Raw genomic sequence first — 20,415 nt, forward strand, 5'->3', positions numbered from 1 at the left:
TGGATTTCTCTGAGAAGAACGAATTTAAGGCAAGTAGAGGGAGAGTGCATATTGTATTTTCTTTTACCACTTATAATTTTTATCATGTGCATATATTACCTGCATAGAAAGAAAGAAAGAAGGAAAGAAAGGAGGAAGGGAGGAAGGGAAGAAAGAAAAAAAAGGAAGGAAGGAAGGAAGGAAAAGAAAGAAAGAAAGAGGGAGAGAGGGAAGGAGAGCAGGAAGAAAGGGAGGCAGGGGAAGGGGAGGAAAAGAGGGGAAGGAAGGAAAGAGGAATACATGCTGGTAGGTAAACTGTAAAGCATACAATTCCAGAATCAGCTCCTTGGGGGCAAGAACTCTCCCCAAAATTTAAATTTACTTCCGAAAGAACTTTACACTAGCTCATAAAGAGGCATAGGTCAGTTAAAAATGCTATATAGATTTTTATTTTGGAATAAACTATAGATAATTTCACCTTGACTGCATGCTAGCTTTATAAGAAACAGTAGCAAAGACTTCCTATTAAAATAATACTGGGGCTTCCCTGGTGGCACAGTGGTTAAGAATCCACCTGCCAATGCAGGGGACATGGGTTCGAGCCCTGGTCCGGGAAGATCCCACATGCTGTGGAGCAACTAAGCCCATGCTCCACAGCTCTGAGCCTGTGCTCTAGAGCCCGCGAGCCACAGCTACTGAGCCCACATGCCACATTTACTGAAGCCCACGCGCCTAGAGCCCGTGCTCCGTAACAAGAGAAGCCACCGCGATGAGAAGCCTGTGTACCACATGAAGAGTAGCCCTCACTCACCACAACTAGACAAAGCCCGCCCACAGCAACGAAGACCCAACACAGCCAAAAATAAATAAAATAAATAAATTTAAAATAATACTGAAGGAATAAAAACGTGTAACTCACAAGGACAACAGACAGGAAAGGAGGCAACAGCAGAAAAGAGGTTTCAACAAAGTTTTGAAAGCAGATGTCTAAGCGGTACCAGTCTAAATGCAGTCCGATTATAAACTCAAATTAAGATTTCCTGATCTGCCCTGATACAAGTCCCAGACTTCTGTGGAAAGAAAAGTATCCTGTCATTCACAGGAAAGCAATGAATAACTTGCTGCATTTTCAACTTCTTATATGAATAAACAAACTTTTTGTTTAACAAACATCAAGAGCTAGGAAAGAAAGGTTTCATTTCATTTGAAAACGAAATGTGGGTGTGCTTATTTCAAGTTCAACTCAGAACTGACTATATGTACAGAAAACACACACACACAACCCAAGAACACGTTTTACCTTAAAGAGATAAATTTCTTAAATATCAATTTTTATGTACAGAGTACAAATGAGGTCAAGAAATCAACATATGTGCACAATAATTCTGCTAAACCTATATTTGAGACATGGCAATTTACTCAAGGAAATTTTTCAAACTCTTAAACAATGGCTTATGGCTTTAGTAGCTTTACTGTACAACCTTGCCAATAAATTTTCACACTGTAACAAAATAACTTTACTAACTTTATTTAAATTAAATCTACTGAGCCTACCTTTAGAAAACTTAAATCCCGTTTGGCTTAAGCCAATTATTTAATCACAACATACTGTGGTTGCCTTATGAGTTATAAAAGAAAATCTACAAAAAGGAATTAATTTCAAGAAAGGTAAGCTAAGCTTAACTATGTTTTTGTCCAAGAAGGGTAGAGGTGAAAACTATACAAAATGAATAAGCGTATAAATTGGCCAAATAAAAAGATCCACAGAGAAATCAGTCTGTACTCAGAACAGCACTATTACTTTATCATCTCTCAACTTACTGATCACTAATGCAGGGGTTCCCTGAGAAACGGAAATTATTCCAAGGGTTTCTCCAGAGCAAAAAGATTGGGAGAAACTGCGTGAGAGAGATTAACTAGACAGGCTCTGTATTTAAGGGCACAAGACATACCCTCAGGCCTGATGTTGTAGGACTCTACCCAGGGGAAACTGGCCCAAGAGAAGGGAAAAAAACTACATTTGAGAGACCCAGCATCCTTGTTCTACTTTAAGATCCTCCAGTCTACCAGCCTGACCCAGACAGACTGAAAACCTAATCAGCAATTTTGTGTCTTATTTAAATATTAACAGAAAACTAAGGAAAGGTTCTAACATGAAAGACAAAGTTCAAGACCAAAAGGGCTCTGAGGACGATGCAGAAAGCAAAAGAAAACTTTGAGGGTATTTATACCCGTGCACCGCAACAAAGAGTAGCCCCTGCTCACTGCAACTAGAGAAAGCCCACACACAGCTACGAAGACTCAACACAGCCAAAAATTAATTAATTAATTAATTTTAAAAAAGGAAATCCTGAATCAGTATCAGTATGTTATTTAGAAATATGTAGGTAAACACCAGAGGAAACCACTAAGAGGTGAAAGTGGCTGTCTCTAGGAGGCAAAAAGTGGGAGTGGAGAGAGATGTGGCAGGGAAACACTTTATTTGATTATAAGTTTAGTGCCATATGACATTTTAAATTATATACATGTACTTTGATAAAAATAGAATTTAAATTTTAAAATACAGTATTTGACAAACATGCTATTTCTTTAAGTAGTTTGGAGATGGAAGTAGCTTACTTTCTCAATTCCCCTCTTGTCTATTGCTGAGTTATCTTAACCCACCCTTACCTCCTCTCCATCCTCAGAGAAAGAAGTGACCTTAGTCGTTTCTGAGATTTCCTGACTACACCATGTGCTGGATTCCACTGCCTCTCACATTTTCCATGACCTTGCTCCATCTATTATTTCCTTCTCTTGAATCTGCAATCGTTCATTCTCCTGTGAATCCTTTCCCCAAACCTATAAAACATGCTGAAGTTCTCCCCATCCTATAAACAAACGAACTTAGCTCAATTCTTCATCCTGTTTTGTCACATTCCTTCCTTACAGTGACATATGGGTAATTTATACTCCATAAGAGTAATTTAGGGACCTCCCTGGCGGTCCAGTGGTTAAGACTTCGCCTTCCAGTGCAGGGGGTGTGGGTTCAATCCCTGGTCGGGGAGCTAAGATCCCACATGCCTCGTGCCAAAAAACCAAAACATAAAACAGAAGCAGTATTGTAACAAATTCAATAAAGACTTTAAAAATGATCCACATCAAAAAAAAAATCTTAAAAACAAAAAAGTAATTTATAATCATTACCTCTACTTCCTCACCCACCACTTTAATCTGATTTGTGCATCCAACATGCTACTCAAAGGTCAGCAACGGGACCCGAAATGCCAAATTCCAAAGTCTATTCTCCAGGCTCAGCATACTTGTTATCTTCAGAGAATCTGAAAATCTTTATCATCTCCTCCTTGAAATCCAAATCTTTCTTTTGGCTTTCCCAACACTATTCTACCACCACATTCTCAGGCTTATTCATTGACTTTTCTTTCTACCCTTAAAATGCTTGTTTTCTCCCAGAGTTGTATCCTCAGCATTCTCCTATCATCTTATCCATCCTAGTGATTAGTCATTTCAAGTACTGCCCACGTGCAAATGCTTAGCATAAAGTATGGGTTAAACGAATGTTTACTGAGCCGAAATAAATGAGTGCCAATTTTCTGCCTCCAATCTGTATCCCCAAGTTCTAAAACTATATTTGCCACAATTTAGAAAATTATCTGGATGTCTTGAGAGCACAAACTAAGTATGTCCAGAACTGGACTCACTGTTCTCTTCCCAAACCAGCATTCCTCACTGTGTCGCTTATCTCAATTAAGATAAGCAACTATTATCCTCAACTCCTCCTTTCTCAGTCCCTACATCCAACAGGTTACTGTACTGAATCCAAGTCTCCTCAATCTCTTTTATCCTTGCCATTCCCACTGCCATAGCTCTTAAATTCATGTGCTCGATGCCATTGTGAGTTACTATCCTACAGTCTTCTCCATGTCAAATTCATAGCCTATTCATTCTAAATATTTATCAACACTATGCATTCAAAAAATATAAATACCACTAATATAACAAATTAACTTTTAATATCTCAACCCTTGCACGATGAGGATGATAAAAATGATGTGAAAATAGCTAATATCAAGAGATTCCTTCCTACACCCACAGAGGGATTACAAAGATTTTATCTTTCTAACAATCCTCTATTGTAAAATATTAATAGTTGACCCTTGAACAACAAGGGTTTAAGGCCACTGACTCTCTGCATAGTAGAAAATCCGCATATAACTTTAGATTCAGCCATCTGGTCCCACAGTTCCGCATGTGTAGATTCAACCAACTTTGGATCATATGTATTGTAGTACTATTTATTTTTTAAAAATCCACATATAAGTGGACCAGGGCAATTCAAACCTGCTTTGTTCAAGGGTCAGCTGTACTATTAGTCAGCATCCCCATTTTACAGGTGAAGTGAATTTGCCTAAAGTTAAATAGCTACTACTAAGTAAGCAGTAATGCCAAGATTTGAACTCCGACAATCTGGCTCCAGAGGTATTATCCATGGGATACATTCATATATTCTATTCAAGGCCATTCTGAAAACTTACCTTTCTACTCTCTTTCTTGACTGCTTGCTCTCTTTTCTCCCCAACATCCTATACTCTACATTTTAAGACACAGGACTGAATATGATATGTATATTTTCACACTTCTATGATCCAGCTGTAAAGTTCTGTTCCTCTCTTTCCAACCCAAAGCAAAAGCCATCTCCTCTGACAGAACTTCTATACCCACTCCCCACAGAATTACTCACTTCTCTATGAGCCCAAAGTACTCATATTATATACTTATGAACCTATCTTACATGACTGGTTTGTGAGTCTCTGGAGTTCTCTCTTTTACATTCTTCAATCAAAGCTTACAGAATTGAACTTAATTCAATACAAACTCTACTAGCCAAGATGCTGAATTAATAGTAAGTTTCTACTTGCCTCAACTTCAGTGTTTGTAAAATACAAATACTATAAACCAAAAGGATTCCCCTGAATGTGTGAAGTTACCAGCAATCCTTCAAATGTTAGAGAAACACCTTATTCTTAAAGTTGTGTACTTCACAAAGTACTAGAAAGCAGAAGTCTAAGATGCTGCAAATTTGAAGGTCTGTTATACTACTTCCTGATTATTAGTCCAGAGAAATCCATCTCTTGTTGCTGCTCTTGCCACACCCCCACCTCAATAAACAACCAAATTCATACACAACATAATACATCAAAGTAAGGGGGAAATTAGCAAAAACACAACTTGCTATCTACCTATCAGCCAGCCACACTGCAAAAATAACTTTTATACACACTGTACTAATGCCCTTTTCTCTAATGAGGAGTTTTCAAACTATTTCCCTTCAGTGCTTCTAGTGACTGTTTTTCAAATTTAGAGTTCAGCAAAATCAACGGGGTGTGTGTGGAGGGGGTACTTTCAAGGTCTGGAGTAGGGTCTGGGAACTTGGATTTTTAACAAAGACCCTGAGTGAATCTGGTACAGATAAGGCACAGACCACACGCTGAGAAACAGTTCTGGATGTTCTTTGCAACTCGAAATTTCATATGACCATGAAAACTAAGCCTACACTGGCAATTTATGTTACATCCACTAAAACTAGAAGCAAAACTAGTATGATACACAATAGCTAACTTTTATACTGAGGTACTGTGCTGAGTATTTCTCAATTTTCTTTCATTTTATCCTCAGCACCATATGAAGTAAATATCATTATCACCTTACAAATGAGAAAGTTAAGGGTTAGAAAGTTAATCGCTTCCCCACATCACATGGCTTCTAAGTGGTGGAACACGGTATTAAAACCCAGAATGTCTACCCAAAGCCTATACTCCTATCCTCTTTATGCCACCTATTTGTAATATATCTATTTGACACTGTATAGAGTAAGACAAAGTCAGGTAAAAGAAGGGAAGGCATAAAAACTTTGTCTTCTTCACCATTTTATCTACAGTTAACACCGTTGCCTAGTTACCTTTTCTAAGCATATCTCAGTTCCTTACGACAAACCACTTTCCGTGTAGATGGCAGGCACTGAAGGTGGGAAGTTTAAGATACGTGTCAGGAATGGGTGCTTGGATTAACTTATATTGAATACTCTGGGTTTTTTTTTTTAACATCTTTATTGGAGTATAATTGCTTTACAATGGTGTGTTAGTTTCTGCTTTATAACAAAGTGAATCAGTTATACATATACAAATGTTCCCATATCTCTTCCCTCTTGCGTCTCCCTCTGTCGTTTACCACCTATGTAATCTTAGGCAGGCTCCCTGTGCTCTTTTACAAAATGGGACGATAATCCTATTTTAATATATAACATACGTAAAGCACCCAGGACATAGAAGATAAAATGTATTGCCCTCCTCCACCTTTTATTCTATTTACTAACATTTCTAAACACCACTTATTTTCACTGGGCTTGAAACTACTTCCAAAAAGTAATAAATCAAGTGAAGGAAGTTCTCTATTAGCTAATGACTAGCTGTAACCCTGGGGAAATAAAGCAACTGGGTAGGGAGCTGACTGAATAGGGACACCCCCCCAAAGATCCTGAGATCTTCAAATAGGGGACTTTCAGACTGGATTCCTAATAAAGATTAGGGCATCCAATTCATCCTATAGACACCTAGAAGCTGACAACCTGATCCAGATGGACCCTGGAATCTGAGTTACATGAGGTTTACTTCATAAGGTAGGCCCTTGCTCTCTACCAATAAGCATGTCTACATTTCATTGAGGCTGCAAACTGGCAGTAATCTCCTTCAATCAAAAAGGGAGTCTCAGAGCTTCCCTGGTGGCGCAGTGATTAAGAATCCTTCTGCCAATACAGGGGACACAGGTTCAAGCCCTGGTCCGGGAAGGTCCCACATGCCACAGAGCAACTCAGCCCATGCACCACAACTACTGAGCCTGCGCTCTAGAGCCTGCGAGCCACAACTACTGAGCCCGCGAGCCACAACTACTGAGCCCGCGAGCCACAACTACGGAAGCCCGCATGCCTAGAGCCCATGCTCCAAAACAAGAGAATCCACCACAATAAGAAGCCCGCGCACGGCAACAAAGAGTAGCCCCCGCTCGCTGCAACTAGAGAAAGCCTGAGTGCAGCAATGAAGACCCAACGCAGCCAAAAATAAATACTTAATATAAATATTTTAAAAAATGTTTTAAATTTTAAAAAGGGAGTCTCTGCTGTACACCTGAAACTTTGTAAATCAACTGTACTTCAATTAAAAAATAAGAAAAAAATGTTTTGTTTTTTTTTTTTAAACATCTTTATTGGGGTATAATTGCTTTACAATGGTGTGTTAGTTTCTGCTTTATAACAAAGTGAATCAGCTATACATATACATATGTTCCCATATGTCTTCCCTCTTGCGTCTCCCTCCCTCCCACTCTCCCCATCCCACACTTCCAGGCTGTCACAAAGCACCGAGCTAATATCCCTGTGCCTTGCGGCTGCTTCCCCCCAGCTATCTACCTTACTACGTTTGTTAGTGTGTATATGTCCATGACTCTCTCTCGCCCTGTCAAAACTCACCCTTCCCCCTCCCCATATCCTCAAGTCCGTTCTCCAGTAGGTCTGCGTCTTTATTCCTATCTTACCCCTAGGTTCTTCATGACATTTTTTTCCCTTAAATTCCATATATATGTGTTAGCATACGGTATTTGTCTTTTTCTTTCTGACTTACTTCACTCTGTATGACAGACTCTAGGTCTATCCATCTCATTACAAATAGCTCAATGTCATTTCTTTTTAAGGCTGAGTAATATTCCATTGTGTATATGTGCCACATCTTCTTTATCCATTCATCCGATGATGGGCGCTTAGGTTGTTTCCATGTCCTGGCTATTGTAAATAGAGCTGCAATGAACATTTTGGTACATGACTCTTTTTGAATTTTGGTTTTCTCAGGGTATATGCCAAGTAGTGGGATTGCTGGGTCATATGGTAATTCTATTTGTAGTTTTTTAAGGAACCTCCATACTGTTCTCCACAGTGGCTGAACCAATTCACATTCCCACCAGCAGTGCAAGAGTGTCCCCTTTTCTCCACACCCTCTCCAGCATTTATTGTTTCTAGATTTTTTGATGATGGCCATTCTGACTGGTGTGAGATGATATCTCATTGTAGTTTTGATTTGCATTTCTCTAATGATTAATGATGTTGAGCATTCTTTCATGTGTTTGTTGGCATTCTGTATATCTTCTTTGGAGAAATGTCTATTTAGGTCTTCTGCCCATTTTTGGATGGGGTTGTTTGTTTTTTTGTTATTGAGCTGCATGAGCTGCTTGTAAATTTTGGAGATTAATCCTTTGTCAGTTGCTTCATTTGCAAATGATTTCTCCCATTCTAAGGGTTGTCTTTTGGTCTTGGTTATGGTTTCCTTTGCTGTGCAAAAGCTTTGAAGTTTCATTAGGTCCCATTTGTTTATTTTTGTTTTTATTTCCATTACTCTAGGAGGTGGGTCAGAAAGGATCTTGCTGTGATTTATGTCATAGAGTGTTCTTCCTATGTTTTCCTCTAAGAGTTTGATAGTTTCTGGCCTTACATTTAGGTCTTTAATCCATTTTGAGCTTATTTTTGTGTATGGTGTTAGGGAGTGATCTAATCTCATACTTTTACATGTACCTGTCCAGTTTTCCCAGCACCATTTATTGAAGAGGCTGTCCTTTCTCCACTGTACATTCCTGCCTCCTTTATCAAAGATAAGGTGTCCATATGTGCGTGGGTTTATCTCTGGGCTTTCTATCCTGTTCCACTGATCTATCTTTCTGTTTTTGTGCCAGTACCATACTGTCTTGATTACTGTTGCTTTGTAATATAGTCTAAAGTCAGGGAGCCTTATTCCTCCAGCTCCTTTTTTCGTTCTCAAGATTGCTTTGGCTATTCGGGGTCTTTTGTGTTTCCATACAAATTGCGAAATTTTTTGTTCTAGTTCTGTGAAAAATGCCAGTGGTAGTTTGATAGGGATTGCATTGAATCTGTAGATTGCTTTGGGTAGTAGAGTCATTTTCACAATGTTGATTCTTCCCATCCAAGAACATGGTATATCTCTCCATCTATTTGTATCATCTTTAATTTCTTTCATCAGTGTCTTATAATTTTCTGCATACAGGTCTTTCGTATCCTTAGGTAGGTTTATTCCTAGATATTTTATTCTTTTTGTTGCAATGGTAAATGGGAGTGTTTTCTTGATTTCACTTTCAGATTTTTCATCATTAGTATATAGGAATGCCAGAGATTTCTGTGCATTAATTTTGTATCCTGCTACTTTACCAAATTCATTGATTAGCTCTAGTAGTTTTCTGGTAGCATCTTTAGGATTCTCTATGTATAGTATCATGTCATCGGCAAACAGTGACAGCTTTACTTCTTCTTTTCCGATTTGGATTCCTTTTATTTCCTTTTCTTCTCTGATTGCTGTGGCTAAAACTTCCAAAACTATGTTGAATAAGAGTGGTGAGAGTGGGCAACCTTGTCTTGTTCCTGATCTTAGTGGAAATGCTTTCAGTTTTTCACCATTGAGGATGATGTTTGCTGTGGGCTTGTCATATATGGCTTTTATTATGTTTAGGAAAGTTCCCTCTATGCCTACTTTCTGGAGGGTTTTTATCATAAATGGGTGTTGAATTTTGTCGAAAGCTTTCTCTGCATCTATTGAGATGATCATATGGTTTTTCTCCTTCAATTTGTTAATATGGGAAAAAAATGTTTTTTAATGTTTAAAAGGGAGTCTCATAATTTAAAAGATTCTCCTTTTCTTCCAGATTGAGTCTGAGAAAAACAGCAAATGGTCTAGCTTGTGCTATGAAGACAAAATCAGAAAACATTTGTCCCACTCTGCATGGAAGTTCACTAGAGTGAAACAAAAACACATTCCTGGGAAGGAAGCGATCAGACATTCACTTCAATATAACTTAGTAACAGGCAGTATCCCTTTTCACACCTAGGTGAGAGTGCTGCACTGGAGAAAAAAGAGGTTTTATTTTTCTGGGGTTTTTTTGGTGGGGGGAGTGAGAGGGCTAATGAGAAGGATCAACTTTACAGCATGAATACTCTATGGAATGACAGATCGGAGGGAAAGACGCTTTGGAAAACATGAAGAGTGGGCACAGGAGGAGCCCGAGATCCCAGCAAATAAAGCCCTTCTAGCATTGAGAAGAAAAGAGCACCTTCCTCCACACACTGCTAATACTTAACCCAGCTTTCATCAGGTTGCTGCTTCTTTAAAGGTCAAATACTTGAGAGGGTAGCCAGATTCTGTTATCAGACTGGGGTCACCACCTCCTTCCTCCATCTTAACTGCCCACTTAAGTAGCTCTCCTTCCCTTCCACCTGCCACACAATGTCAGCTCCAGAAGGTTGAAGGCAAACTGAAGCAATTATGTCCACCAGATACCTCTAAGAGTTGCTTCAAAACCTAAACACATATGTCACTTTGGTATGTTATGTATTTCCCAGGTTCTATCTTACACATCAAGCTACTGCCTTGATATAATGTAAAAGACATGGTTTTGGAGTACCTAACATCCACTCCACCACTTGTTACTTCACCTCTCAAAACCTCCTGTGAGAGTTAAAATGAGATCCTGTAGGTAAATCATCCACCATAAGGAGGAGCTCAGTAAGCAATAGCTATTATTTGAGGAGGAGGGGGTTCTTTTAACAAAGTTTAAAAAAAGCATTTTGCATTTTCAGAAGGTTTAAAACAGCATTCTTTTTCTAGTCAGAAAACACTATTGATCATTCTTCAGGGCAATTCTCTCCCCAGAAAATATCCATTGTCTAAAATCTTTGATAAACTAAACAGTAGAAAAGACTCATCGCACTCCCTGCATTTTTTGAATGAACCCTTGAAGCCACTTCATCTGTTCTATTTCGTTAGGAAGTACTGTACTACGTTTCCTGAAACATCCAGTCATTCTGCCTAAAGATTCTAACAGAAATTCCCGAGACAGTGAAAGACAAAGGTATACGTTGGCAGTATTAATATGTAAGCTAAAAACCACCCATTTCTCTTTTCAGTGGATTCTAACACGAAGACAATCAGATGATAAATTTTTTCTCTTTCCATTTGCACAATATGAAGTCCTCTTTTGAGTTCCTCTTTATGAATGACTCCCAAGGAACCCAAGAGCTCCATTCAGGACTTTCCCCCAAAAAAGCTCCCAAGTCTAGAGAAAAACAATTTTTAGGTCCCTAAAGTAATAACAAGGAGACAAATCTTGGATCTTGTTTTTTAAAAAAAAATGGTTTTCATCCTAAACACAAAATCAGTGTAACAGACATACACCAGAGCCTCATACAAAGCCCATAAAACCCCCAAAGGAATCTTGCTTAACTTACTTCTCACTTCTTGCTACCCACTTAGCAAATCTTAGTAAATGCTAACATGCTCCGAGCCCCATGTCTGTTCAGGGACCCCAACCAAACCTGCTATGCTAGTGCACTCAAATCCCCCAAATCTGAAACTGTTCTGTGAAAGAGAAATACTTAGCAGCAGATATGTGCTATACTGACATTAACCATGTCACTGAAGTGACAAACCACTCAGCCTCACCCCCAAGGGAGGGTAAGCAGTAACCAGCGGGCGGCCAGAAACCCAGGTTTATCATTAACACATCAGGCCAAGCACAATGTTAGCGGCTGCACCTCCAGGGACGGGCACCAACGTACAGCCGACTGAGACATGAATGAGACGGCCGGGGAGGGAGCGGCGCAGGGGGCGCGGGGATGGCCCGGACAAGGCTGGGCCGCACCTCCCGGGCCCCGCCCCGGCCCCGCCCCCCGGCCACCCCGGCTCCGCGGCAGCGCCGCAGTCCCTGCGCGGTAGCGGCGCGCGCCCGGGACCCCTTCCCGCCGTCGCCTTCCCCTCTTCGCGCGGCCCCCAGCACGTACCTGCTTTGCAAAGAGGGGCGCTCGGGCTTCTCCTCTCCGGGGAGCTTCGGCTCTGCTCCGGGGACCTCCTCCGGTGCCGGACGCGGGCTGCGGGTGGGGCCGCGCTCACCTCGCCTGTCCACAGGTGGGTGGGCGACGAGGAAGGCGACGACACGGTGCCCAGCAGCGCCGGCGGGGGCTGCGGCCGTGGGGGGCTCCCGCGGGCCCCGGGCGCGGCGCCGCGCGTGGGGCTGGTGCCTCGCGTGGACGTCGAGGACGTGCTCGTCTGCGTGGCCACCGTGGGGCTGGTGCGCGCGGCCGCACTCCCGCCGCCCCGCGTGGGGCTTGTGCTGCGCGAGGCAGTGCGCGGGGCCCCGCTGCTGCCGCCGCCGCCCGAGGGGCCTGAGGCGCCACCACAGCAGCCGCCGTTGTTGCCGCCGCCGCCGCCGTTGCTCCGCGTGGGGCTGCCATGTTGCTGCTGCTGCTGCTTCAGCTGGAACGGAACCGTCGCCCTCATGGGCTGCAGGCGGCTCCCGGATACCCCGGCCGTGGCGACCGCACCGCCCCCGAGGGAGCCGGCCGGCGTGGGGGACCCATTGCGCCTCACCCGCTGGGACATGGTCCCCCCCCTCCCCGGTGACTGGGCGAGACGTGGGGTTTTGTTGTTGTTGGGTTGCAAGGGGAGGATTCTCGAGACCGGATGGAAGGTCCCCGCGACCGGGTGACGAAGCCGGAGTCCGGGGTGCGGGTGGCGCCCGGGCCGCGACCGGCAGCAACGAGGTGGTGCAGCCGCCGCCGCCGCTGCCGCTCCTCCTCATCAACAATAGTGTCTCCTCCACTGCCCCCGCCCCCCGCGAACGCCCATTGGTGCAGCGTCAGCCGCGCTCGAGCCGCTCCACCGCGCCCATTGGCTGCAAGCAGCTCGGGCCCCGGGCCCCCGGGGCCTTAGAGAGCTTGGGTTTGCGAGGAGACCTTCTGCTCTTTAAAGAGAAAGAGACCCGCCCCCCGGGGGGAGGAGGAGCGGAGGAGACAGGCTGAGTGTATGTGTAGGGTGCGCGCGCGCGTGTGTGCGTGTACACGTGAGTGTACACGCGTACGCGCGCGCCTGGCCATGCGCATCTTCCCCTTCCCACTGGGGGGAGCCTTGGGGACTCAGATTCTGGAATATTGCCAAAGGGAATTGTCCCGAAGCAAAGCGGTCCCCAGGGAAGTCTGAGGTCTTTCCCCCAAAACTCACTTCCTTACCTCAGTATTGACTGGCACAGTCCGTGTACGTGCGTCTCTTTCTGGCTTTTTTTTCTTGATCTTTGTGTTCTGTCCTAATTCCGTCAACGTTTGGACAGGGCTCAAAGGAAAAGAAATTTAATTAATCTTACTGGCATTTTACGCCTCGTCTTTTTTTTGTTTTTTAAGCTCTACAAAGAGCCAAATCTCAGAAAGATTAAAATTGCTGGTTTGAATGCGGTTTTAGATCGTATCTATGAAGTCCAGTTACCAAATGCTACTGCTGTATCTCCTGTATCTCAAGTAATCAAGAATTTATTTTAATCAGCTACTTCACAGTTCCCTGATACCTTGGAAAGATGCTGCTGCCTAAAAGTTTAAGTGCCATAGTTTTCAAAGGGCCTTAATTTATCCTCACGATCATTGAGACAAAACTGGACCAGCCATTCGTATTTTTATCTAGTGGAGAAAACAGGTCCTTGTACTATGGGCAAGAACTCAGTAACACTAGTTCTAAAATAACCTTAGAAGCTCCTTATCAAGACAAAAAAAATTTTTTTAAGGTGGGCCCATAGCCCACATACTCACTTCTCAGGCTATAAACTGCCTGTCCATGACCTGTTTTCCCTTTACTACTTTATTAGATATACATTCTAGACAGATTTTGTCTTGTAAAAACATGGGAGTGGCGGGCCCAGTATAATTTGCTCTGGACCTGAAATTCTAGTGGGCCCCATGCACTGTGGTGGAGAGCCTTTGAGGACGTAGAAAACAGATTCCTATCTCAGATCCACCACATATTCTGTGGCCTTGGATAAGTCACTAGGCAGTTTCCTTATCTGTAAAATGCAGTTAAACAATACCACCTCCTTCACACAACCGTTTATCATCCAAGGGTTAAATGAGAATGTGGTGCGTAGAAAGTACTCAATACTTTGAGGCTCCATGTGATTCAGAGGCCCGCATCTCTGCTTATCACGAATTCCTCCTCTCTCCTCTACCACAAAGAGAGTCTGCAAGCCCTTATCCCAGGACCTTCCTTAAGCTGGCTGGTGCTCTGGATAGACCTGACATCATTACCCATCCACACAACCTGGAATGAAGACAAAAGCAGCTTCTCCCCAGACAGGAAGAAGGAAACTGCCAACAAGATCCATGCAGAGAGCTAAAGCTAGTCTTAAACAAAGGGGTAAGAGAGAAGATAAGCCTTTAAATAAGGATGTCCTAGAAGCTGTGTCTACCGCTTTGTCCTGCACAAAGTAGGAACTCAACACAGATTTATTGAGTTAAACTGAGGGAGTTCAGCAGCCCTAATGTCTTAGGCTTCCTGATCGATTACTTTTTCAAAAAATTTTGTTGAAGTATAGTTGATTTGCAATGTTGTGTTAATTTCTGCTGTACAGCAAAGTGACTCAGTTTTATATATATATATGTATAATATATATATATATTCTTGTTCATATTCACTTCCATTATGGTTTATCACGGGATTTTTTTTTTTTTTTTTTTTTTTTTTTGCGGTATGCGGGCCTCTCACTGTTGTGGCCTCTCCTGTTGCGGAGCACAGGCTCTGGACGCGCAGGCTCAGCGGCCATGGCTCATGGGCCCAGCCGCTCCGCGGCATGTGGGATCTTCCCGGACCGGGGCACGAACCCATGTCCCCTGCATCGGCAGGCGGACTCTCAACCACTGCGCCACCAGGGAAGCCCTATCACAGGATATTGAATATAGTTTCCTGTGCTATACAGTAGGACCTTGTTGTTTATTCATACTACATATAATAGTTTGCATCTGCTAATCCCAAACTCCCAATACTTTTCACCCATGCCCCCTTGGCAACCACAAGTCTGTTCTCTATGTGTGTGACTGTTTCTGTTTTGTAGATATGTTGATTTGTGTTGTATTTTAGATTCCACATATACGTGATATCATATGGTATTTGTCTTTCTCTTTCTGACTTACTTCACTTAGTATGATAATCTCTAGATCCATACATGTTGCTGCAAATGGCATTATTTCATTCTTTTTAATGGCTGAGTAATATTCCATTATGTGTGTGTGTGTGTGTGTGTATCTATATCTATATCTATATACATATATACACTACATCTTCTTTATCCATTCATCTGTTGATGGACATTTAAGTTGTTTCCATGTCTTGGTTATTGTAAATAGTGCTGCTGATCAATTACTTTTGATGTCACCAAACTAGAGACCTGTTTGTTGGTGACAAAAGACGTTTAGCTTTTCTGAGCTAAAGTACTGATTTCAGCACAGAAGTTCATTAGATCAAAGAAATAAAATGTCCTTGGCTCAATCACAAGTTCACGTTTTGCTTCTGTCATATTTCCTACAGAAACTCAAATGCCACAGCTCCAGAAAATCCCTCTTTTTCGTCTTGTTTGATAGCTTAATCATTAGTTTAGGGCTAATCTTTAAACAAACAAATGAGACCACTTCAACTAAATCAGGTCTTAGCCATTTCTGCCCCCTTTGTACTATAGGATTTTTATGATGACATAAATGAAACTCTGAAGGTATGAAGTCATCAAAGAATACTTAAAAAAAAAAACTCACTTGGATACCTTAGAACTCTTCAGTCCATTTTTAAGTCTTAATGGCAATACATAAAAGCATCATTTATTCTTGCCCTTGATTTCATTATCTGTTCGTGAAGATTCAGAACAATGTGCATCAAGGTGATATATTGATCTTCAGTTTGCTAGTTTAAAAAGAAAGTCCGGGCTTCCCTGGTGGCGCAGTGGTTGAGAGTCTGCCTGCCAATGCAGGGGACACGGGTTCGAGCCCTGGTCTGGGAAGATCCCACATGCCGCGGAGCGACTGGGCCCGTGAGCCACAATTACTGAGCCTGCACATCTGGAGCCTGTGCTCCACAACGAGAGGCCGTGATAGTGAGAGGCCCGCACACCGCGATGAAGAGTGGCCCCTGCTTGCCACAACTAGAGAAAGCCCTCGCACAGAAACGAAGACCCAACACAGCCATAAATAAATAAATAAAGCAAACTGTCAACAAGTAAAAATAAATAAACACTATAAAAAAAAAAGAAGAAAGTCCATGTATTTCAAGGATCAACGAAATAAAAATTTTCCGTTATCTCTCCAGAGTTGAAATGTGACCATATGAAGTTGAAGAAGCAACATATTGGCATTGGTTTATATGTATTTAAACTCCAGAAGACAAAATTATTGATTGATAGGCTCATTAGCTTCTGTGCTTCTTTAACTATTTTAAATGATCTTGTTAATGGTAAAGGAGAATGGGTTGTGAGAAAAAGTTTATCTTCCTGTAGTTTTTTTCTTCTTCCTATAGTTTTAGTAGAATCAGCCATATCTTTTTTTTTTTTTTTTTAGCCATATCTTTTTACAGATCTCTAAAATGTCATTGAATGGAATATTAAACAGCCACTAAAATGATAATTATGAAGTCATTAAGTTCTTTTCACTTCAAAATGGAAAAAATAAAAATTATGCATCCATTGTAGCTACAACAATGCAAAAATGTTTATGCATTATAAATACATACTGGAAGCTAAAATACTGATACGAAAATAAAATAGTCATTTTAAGGTGTGAGTTGGGGAGGTGTTTTTTCCCTAAGATATGTTGATATACAATTTCCTAATAAAGGGGGAGGATGATCAGAACTTAAATTGCTGAGTGATGTTCTCTGCTTAAAATCGGACTGCTAACTCACTGAGACATTTGTCTTAGACCATTTCCTCAAGGCCTTCCATAGCACCACACATTCCACTGTTAATTTTACCCCTCTGACTACTCCTTGGTCACTCTTTTTTTTTTTTTTTTTTTTTTTTTGCGGTACGTGGGCCTCTCACTGCTGTGGCCTCTCCCGTTGCGGAGCACAGGCTCCGGACGCGCAGGCTCAGCGGCCATGGCTCACAGGCCCAGCCGCTCCACGGCATGTGGGATCTTCCCGGACCGGGGCACGAACCTGCGTCCCCTGCATCGGCAGGCGGACTCTCAACCACTGCGCCACCAGGGAAGCCCAGGTATTGTATATTTAATAATCAAGTTCAGAAATATCAGTCCAGGAGTATAAATTTGAGTTTTCACATACAGTTGTTATTTGTAGCTATGTGAGCAAATAAGACCACCAAAGAACTAACCACTACTTCTCAGCTTTAGCACAGAGCCTGGCACACACTAAATGCTCAAAAACAATTTAAGTGCCTGTCTGTCCTGTTCACCCTTATATCCTCTCACTTAGGATAGTGTCTGGCAAACAGCAGGTACTTAGCAACTATACCATTCATAGCTTCAAAACAGTAATTTCAGACCTATGTTTCTTAGACTCCAAAGACAATTTGCTTTCACATTAGGATGGTACTCTAGTTCAGTATATGGTCTCAAAACCTGGTAAGAAAGAGAAGTACGTGGTATCCCCATTATAGAAATAAGGAAACTAAAGCGGTTATATGGCTTGCCTAAAACTAGAACCCAGGTCTTTTGACTCAAATTCCAGCATGATTTCAACATAGTAGGGATGACTTTCAACAGACTAGCAGCTGCTCTAGATATATTGTACCCACCAATTAACAATTAACATTTCTTCACAGCTGAAGAGAGAAAAAAGAAAAACCAAGAAATTAGGTTTGGGATTGGTGCGTATTACCACTTAAAACAATCTTCTAGTGTAATACTTTTCTGCCATGCGAGCTTTTCCATCAAGATTCAGCTGAAACTTCATATGGCCTTTTCCATTTCCCAAAAGCAAGGTATTCGCTGCTCCCTCCTCTCTTTGTTCACTGATGTTGTGCTGTCAGAGATGTGGTTCCCACTATACCAGCAGTTTTGTATCTTTTCAGAAACTCTTTGATCTGTGTATTAAAAGAAACATTAATGAACAAAGGCATGGTATAGAACGGTGTACGCTGCCAATAAGGCTTTTCTTTTCTTTTCTCTTTAAGGGTTATAGTTATGCACATGCTTGTATGTGCATGCAGAGAGTATTTCTGGAAATTCTCCTGAAGAAACTGGCCTCTGAAAAGAGGAACTGGGAGGGGTAGGGGTAGGAAGAAGATGTTCTTTTTTATGCATACTCTTTGTACTATTTTTGAAGTTTTTAAAGCATGTTTATGTAATAGTTTTAGCAAAAAAACTTTAACATAAAAAATATCAGAAACCAGATTATCTTGGTGAGGACTAAAGTTTGAAATTAGGATTTATAAATGATAATTGCAGTCTTATATAAGCTTCCGTATCCAAAACATTTCTGTAGTTTGTTTAGATTGAGTAACACTGAGGAAATCCTGATCAACAAAGATAAGTAATTACAAATGGTAACGACGTTGTTTTGATTGCTCTTCAACTGGACAGATTCAGAAACTTGAAACAGAAGTAATGGAAAATGTTTATTGGAAAAAATAATAATCAAGTAGGGAATCAAGATCCCTTGTGTCATTCTTGGATGACACAAGAATGGCAGAATATTGACAACTGTTGAAGCTGGGTGATAAGTATAGAGTTGTTCATTATTCTATTGTTTACTTTGTATCTGTTTCAAAGTGTTAATAATAAAATGTTTTAAAAACTGGTTCACAAAAATAGCCAAAAACTGCTCACACACTTTATTATACAAGTCAGACAAACAATGAAATCTTATAAAGCTTTAAATTTAAGGATCTGCAAAATCCTCTCTACCTGTTATATATTTATCTGTTATTGCACATAAGAATGTACATCAAGCAGATGAACTTGAGCTTTGTTGTGTATTTAATCATGTTTAGCACATATATGCAGTGGTTGCATAGTCACATGCACATTATTCTATAAACACCTTACACAGATTAGATTTTTTAAAGACCAATATAAAGCTACAACTTTCTAAGTAATGACATGTTTACAATAAATTCAAACATATGCTCAGAAATAACAGGAAAAATTTAATGCTGATAGATACACACACAAAATACTAGTTTACCTGACAGTAGAAATTAACCAGTGGTGGTCCCAATATATTAAAATTTATTATATTAAATTAATTTTATTACAGGTGTTTTAATATTTTAAATGTATTTTGAAACGAAATTCAGATCAAACATTTATTCCACCCCTGAAGCACCAGGCAGTTTAAAAAACATTCCACTAGACTGTCATAAAATTGAAGGCAGGAGCATAGCACAGGGAGATCAGCTCCGTGCTTCGTGACCACCTAGAGGGGTGGGATAGGGAGGGTGGGAGGGAGATGCAAGAGGGAGGGGATATGGGGATATATGTATACGTATAGCTGATTCACTTTGTTATATAGCAGAAACTAACACAACATTGTAAAGCAATTATACCCCAATAAAGATGTTAAATAAAATAAAAACCATAGCTTAATCCAAAAAACAAAAAATTGAAGGCACGAAATATATTTTATTCATCTCTGTCTCTCCAGTACCAAACACAATAGTTTGATGAATGAATATTGTTAACTGAAGGTATGGAAAAATTGATTTCTAGGCCCCAAAGTAATCTTATTAAAAATTCATCTGAAACTATTATATATAGGATGAATAAACAACAAGGTCCTATTGTATAGCACAGGGAACTGTATTCAGTATCCTTTGATAAACCATAATGGAAAAGAATACAAAAAAATAGAATGTCTATATGTGTATAACTGAGTCACTTTGCTGTACAGCAGAGATTGGCACATTGTAAATCAGCTATACTTCAATAAAAATAAATTAATTAAATTAAAAATTCATCTGTGTTGATTTTTCTGAGTACATGAAGTCCATCCTCATTATAAACAACAACTCAATACCAAAAAAGTTTAATTAGAAAATAAAAATCCACGGTTCTCCAAGCTTTTGTTTTTCCTATGTATAAATTAATACATATTTAGAAGATTTTTTTTTTTACTTTTAAAAACGGTCACATAATGGATACAAGTTTTGAAACCTATTTTTTTTCCCTTAAACATATATCTAGGACATCTTTTCACTCAGTATACATCTAGACTCTTTTTCATTCCTTTTCAAGGATACATAGTATTCTATCATTGGGCAGCACCATAATTTAACCATTCACTAATGGACATTTAGGTTATTTTCAACTTTCTGATATAACACACAATGTTGTAATGATATCTTTGCACTTATACTTTACATTCTTGTAAGAGTATTTTAAATTTAATGTATAAAAGCAATATGTATACACAAATTAAGAAATCAAATAGCTTTAGAAGGCTGATTTTCTTAAATAATCATTTGCTTTCATTGCCTGTCTCAAACCCTCCAAAGAGTTGTTAAATCTCTCTGAAAATGATTAGTGGTTTGTCTTTTTCCTTAAAGACGTCTTAACGGAGACTTCTTCTTTCCTGC

At 40.6% G+C, this 20,415-nt stretch overlaps 1 protein-coding gene across 1 annotated transcript in view; it reads right to left on the minus strand.

Moving 5' to 3' along the window:
- FAM117B (family with sequence similarity 117 member B) overlaps positions 1–12,595 on the minus strand; it is a 96,922-nt gene extending 84,327 nt beyond the window's left edge. Inside the window, exon 1 of the mRNA XM_032638023.1 lies at positions 11,864–12,595. Coding sequence (XP_032493914.1) covers positions 11,864–12,461 — 598 coding nt within the window. The 5' untranslated portion in view covers positions 12,462–12,595. The remainder of the gene's footprint in view (positions 1–11,863) is intronic.
- Between the last annotated feature and the right edge of the window lie 7,820 nt (positions 12,596–20,415).

This window comes from Phocoena sinus, chromosome 7 (genome assembly GCF_008692025.1).
Source record: "Phocoena sinus isolate mPhoSin1 chromosome 7, mPhoSin1.pri, whole genome shotgun sequence".
Taxonomy (NCBI): Eukaryota; Metazoa; Chordata; class Mammalia; order Artiodactyla; family Phocoenidae; genus Phocoena; species Phocoena sinus.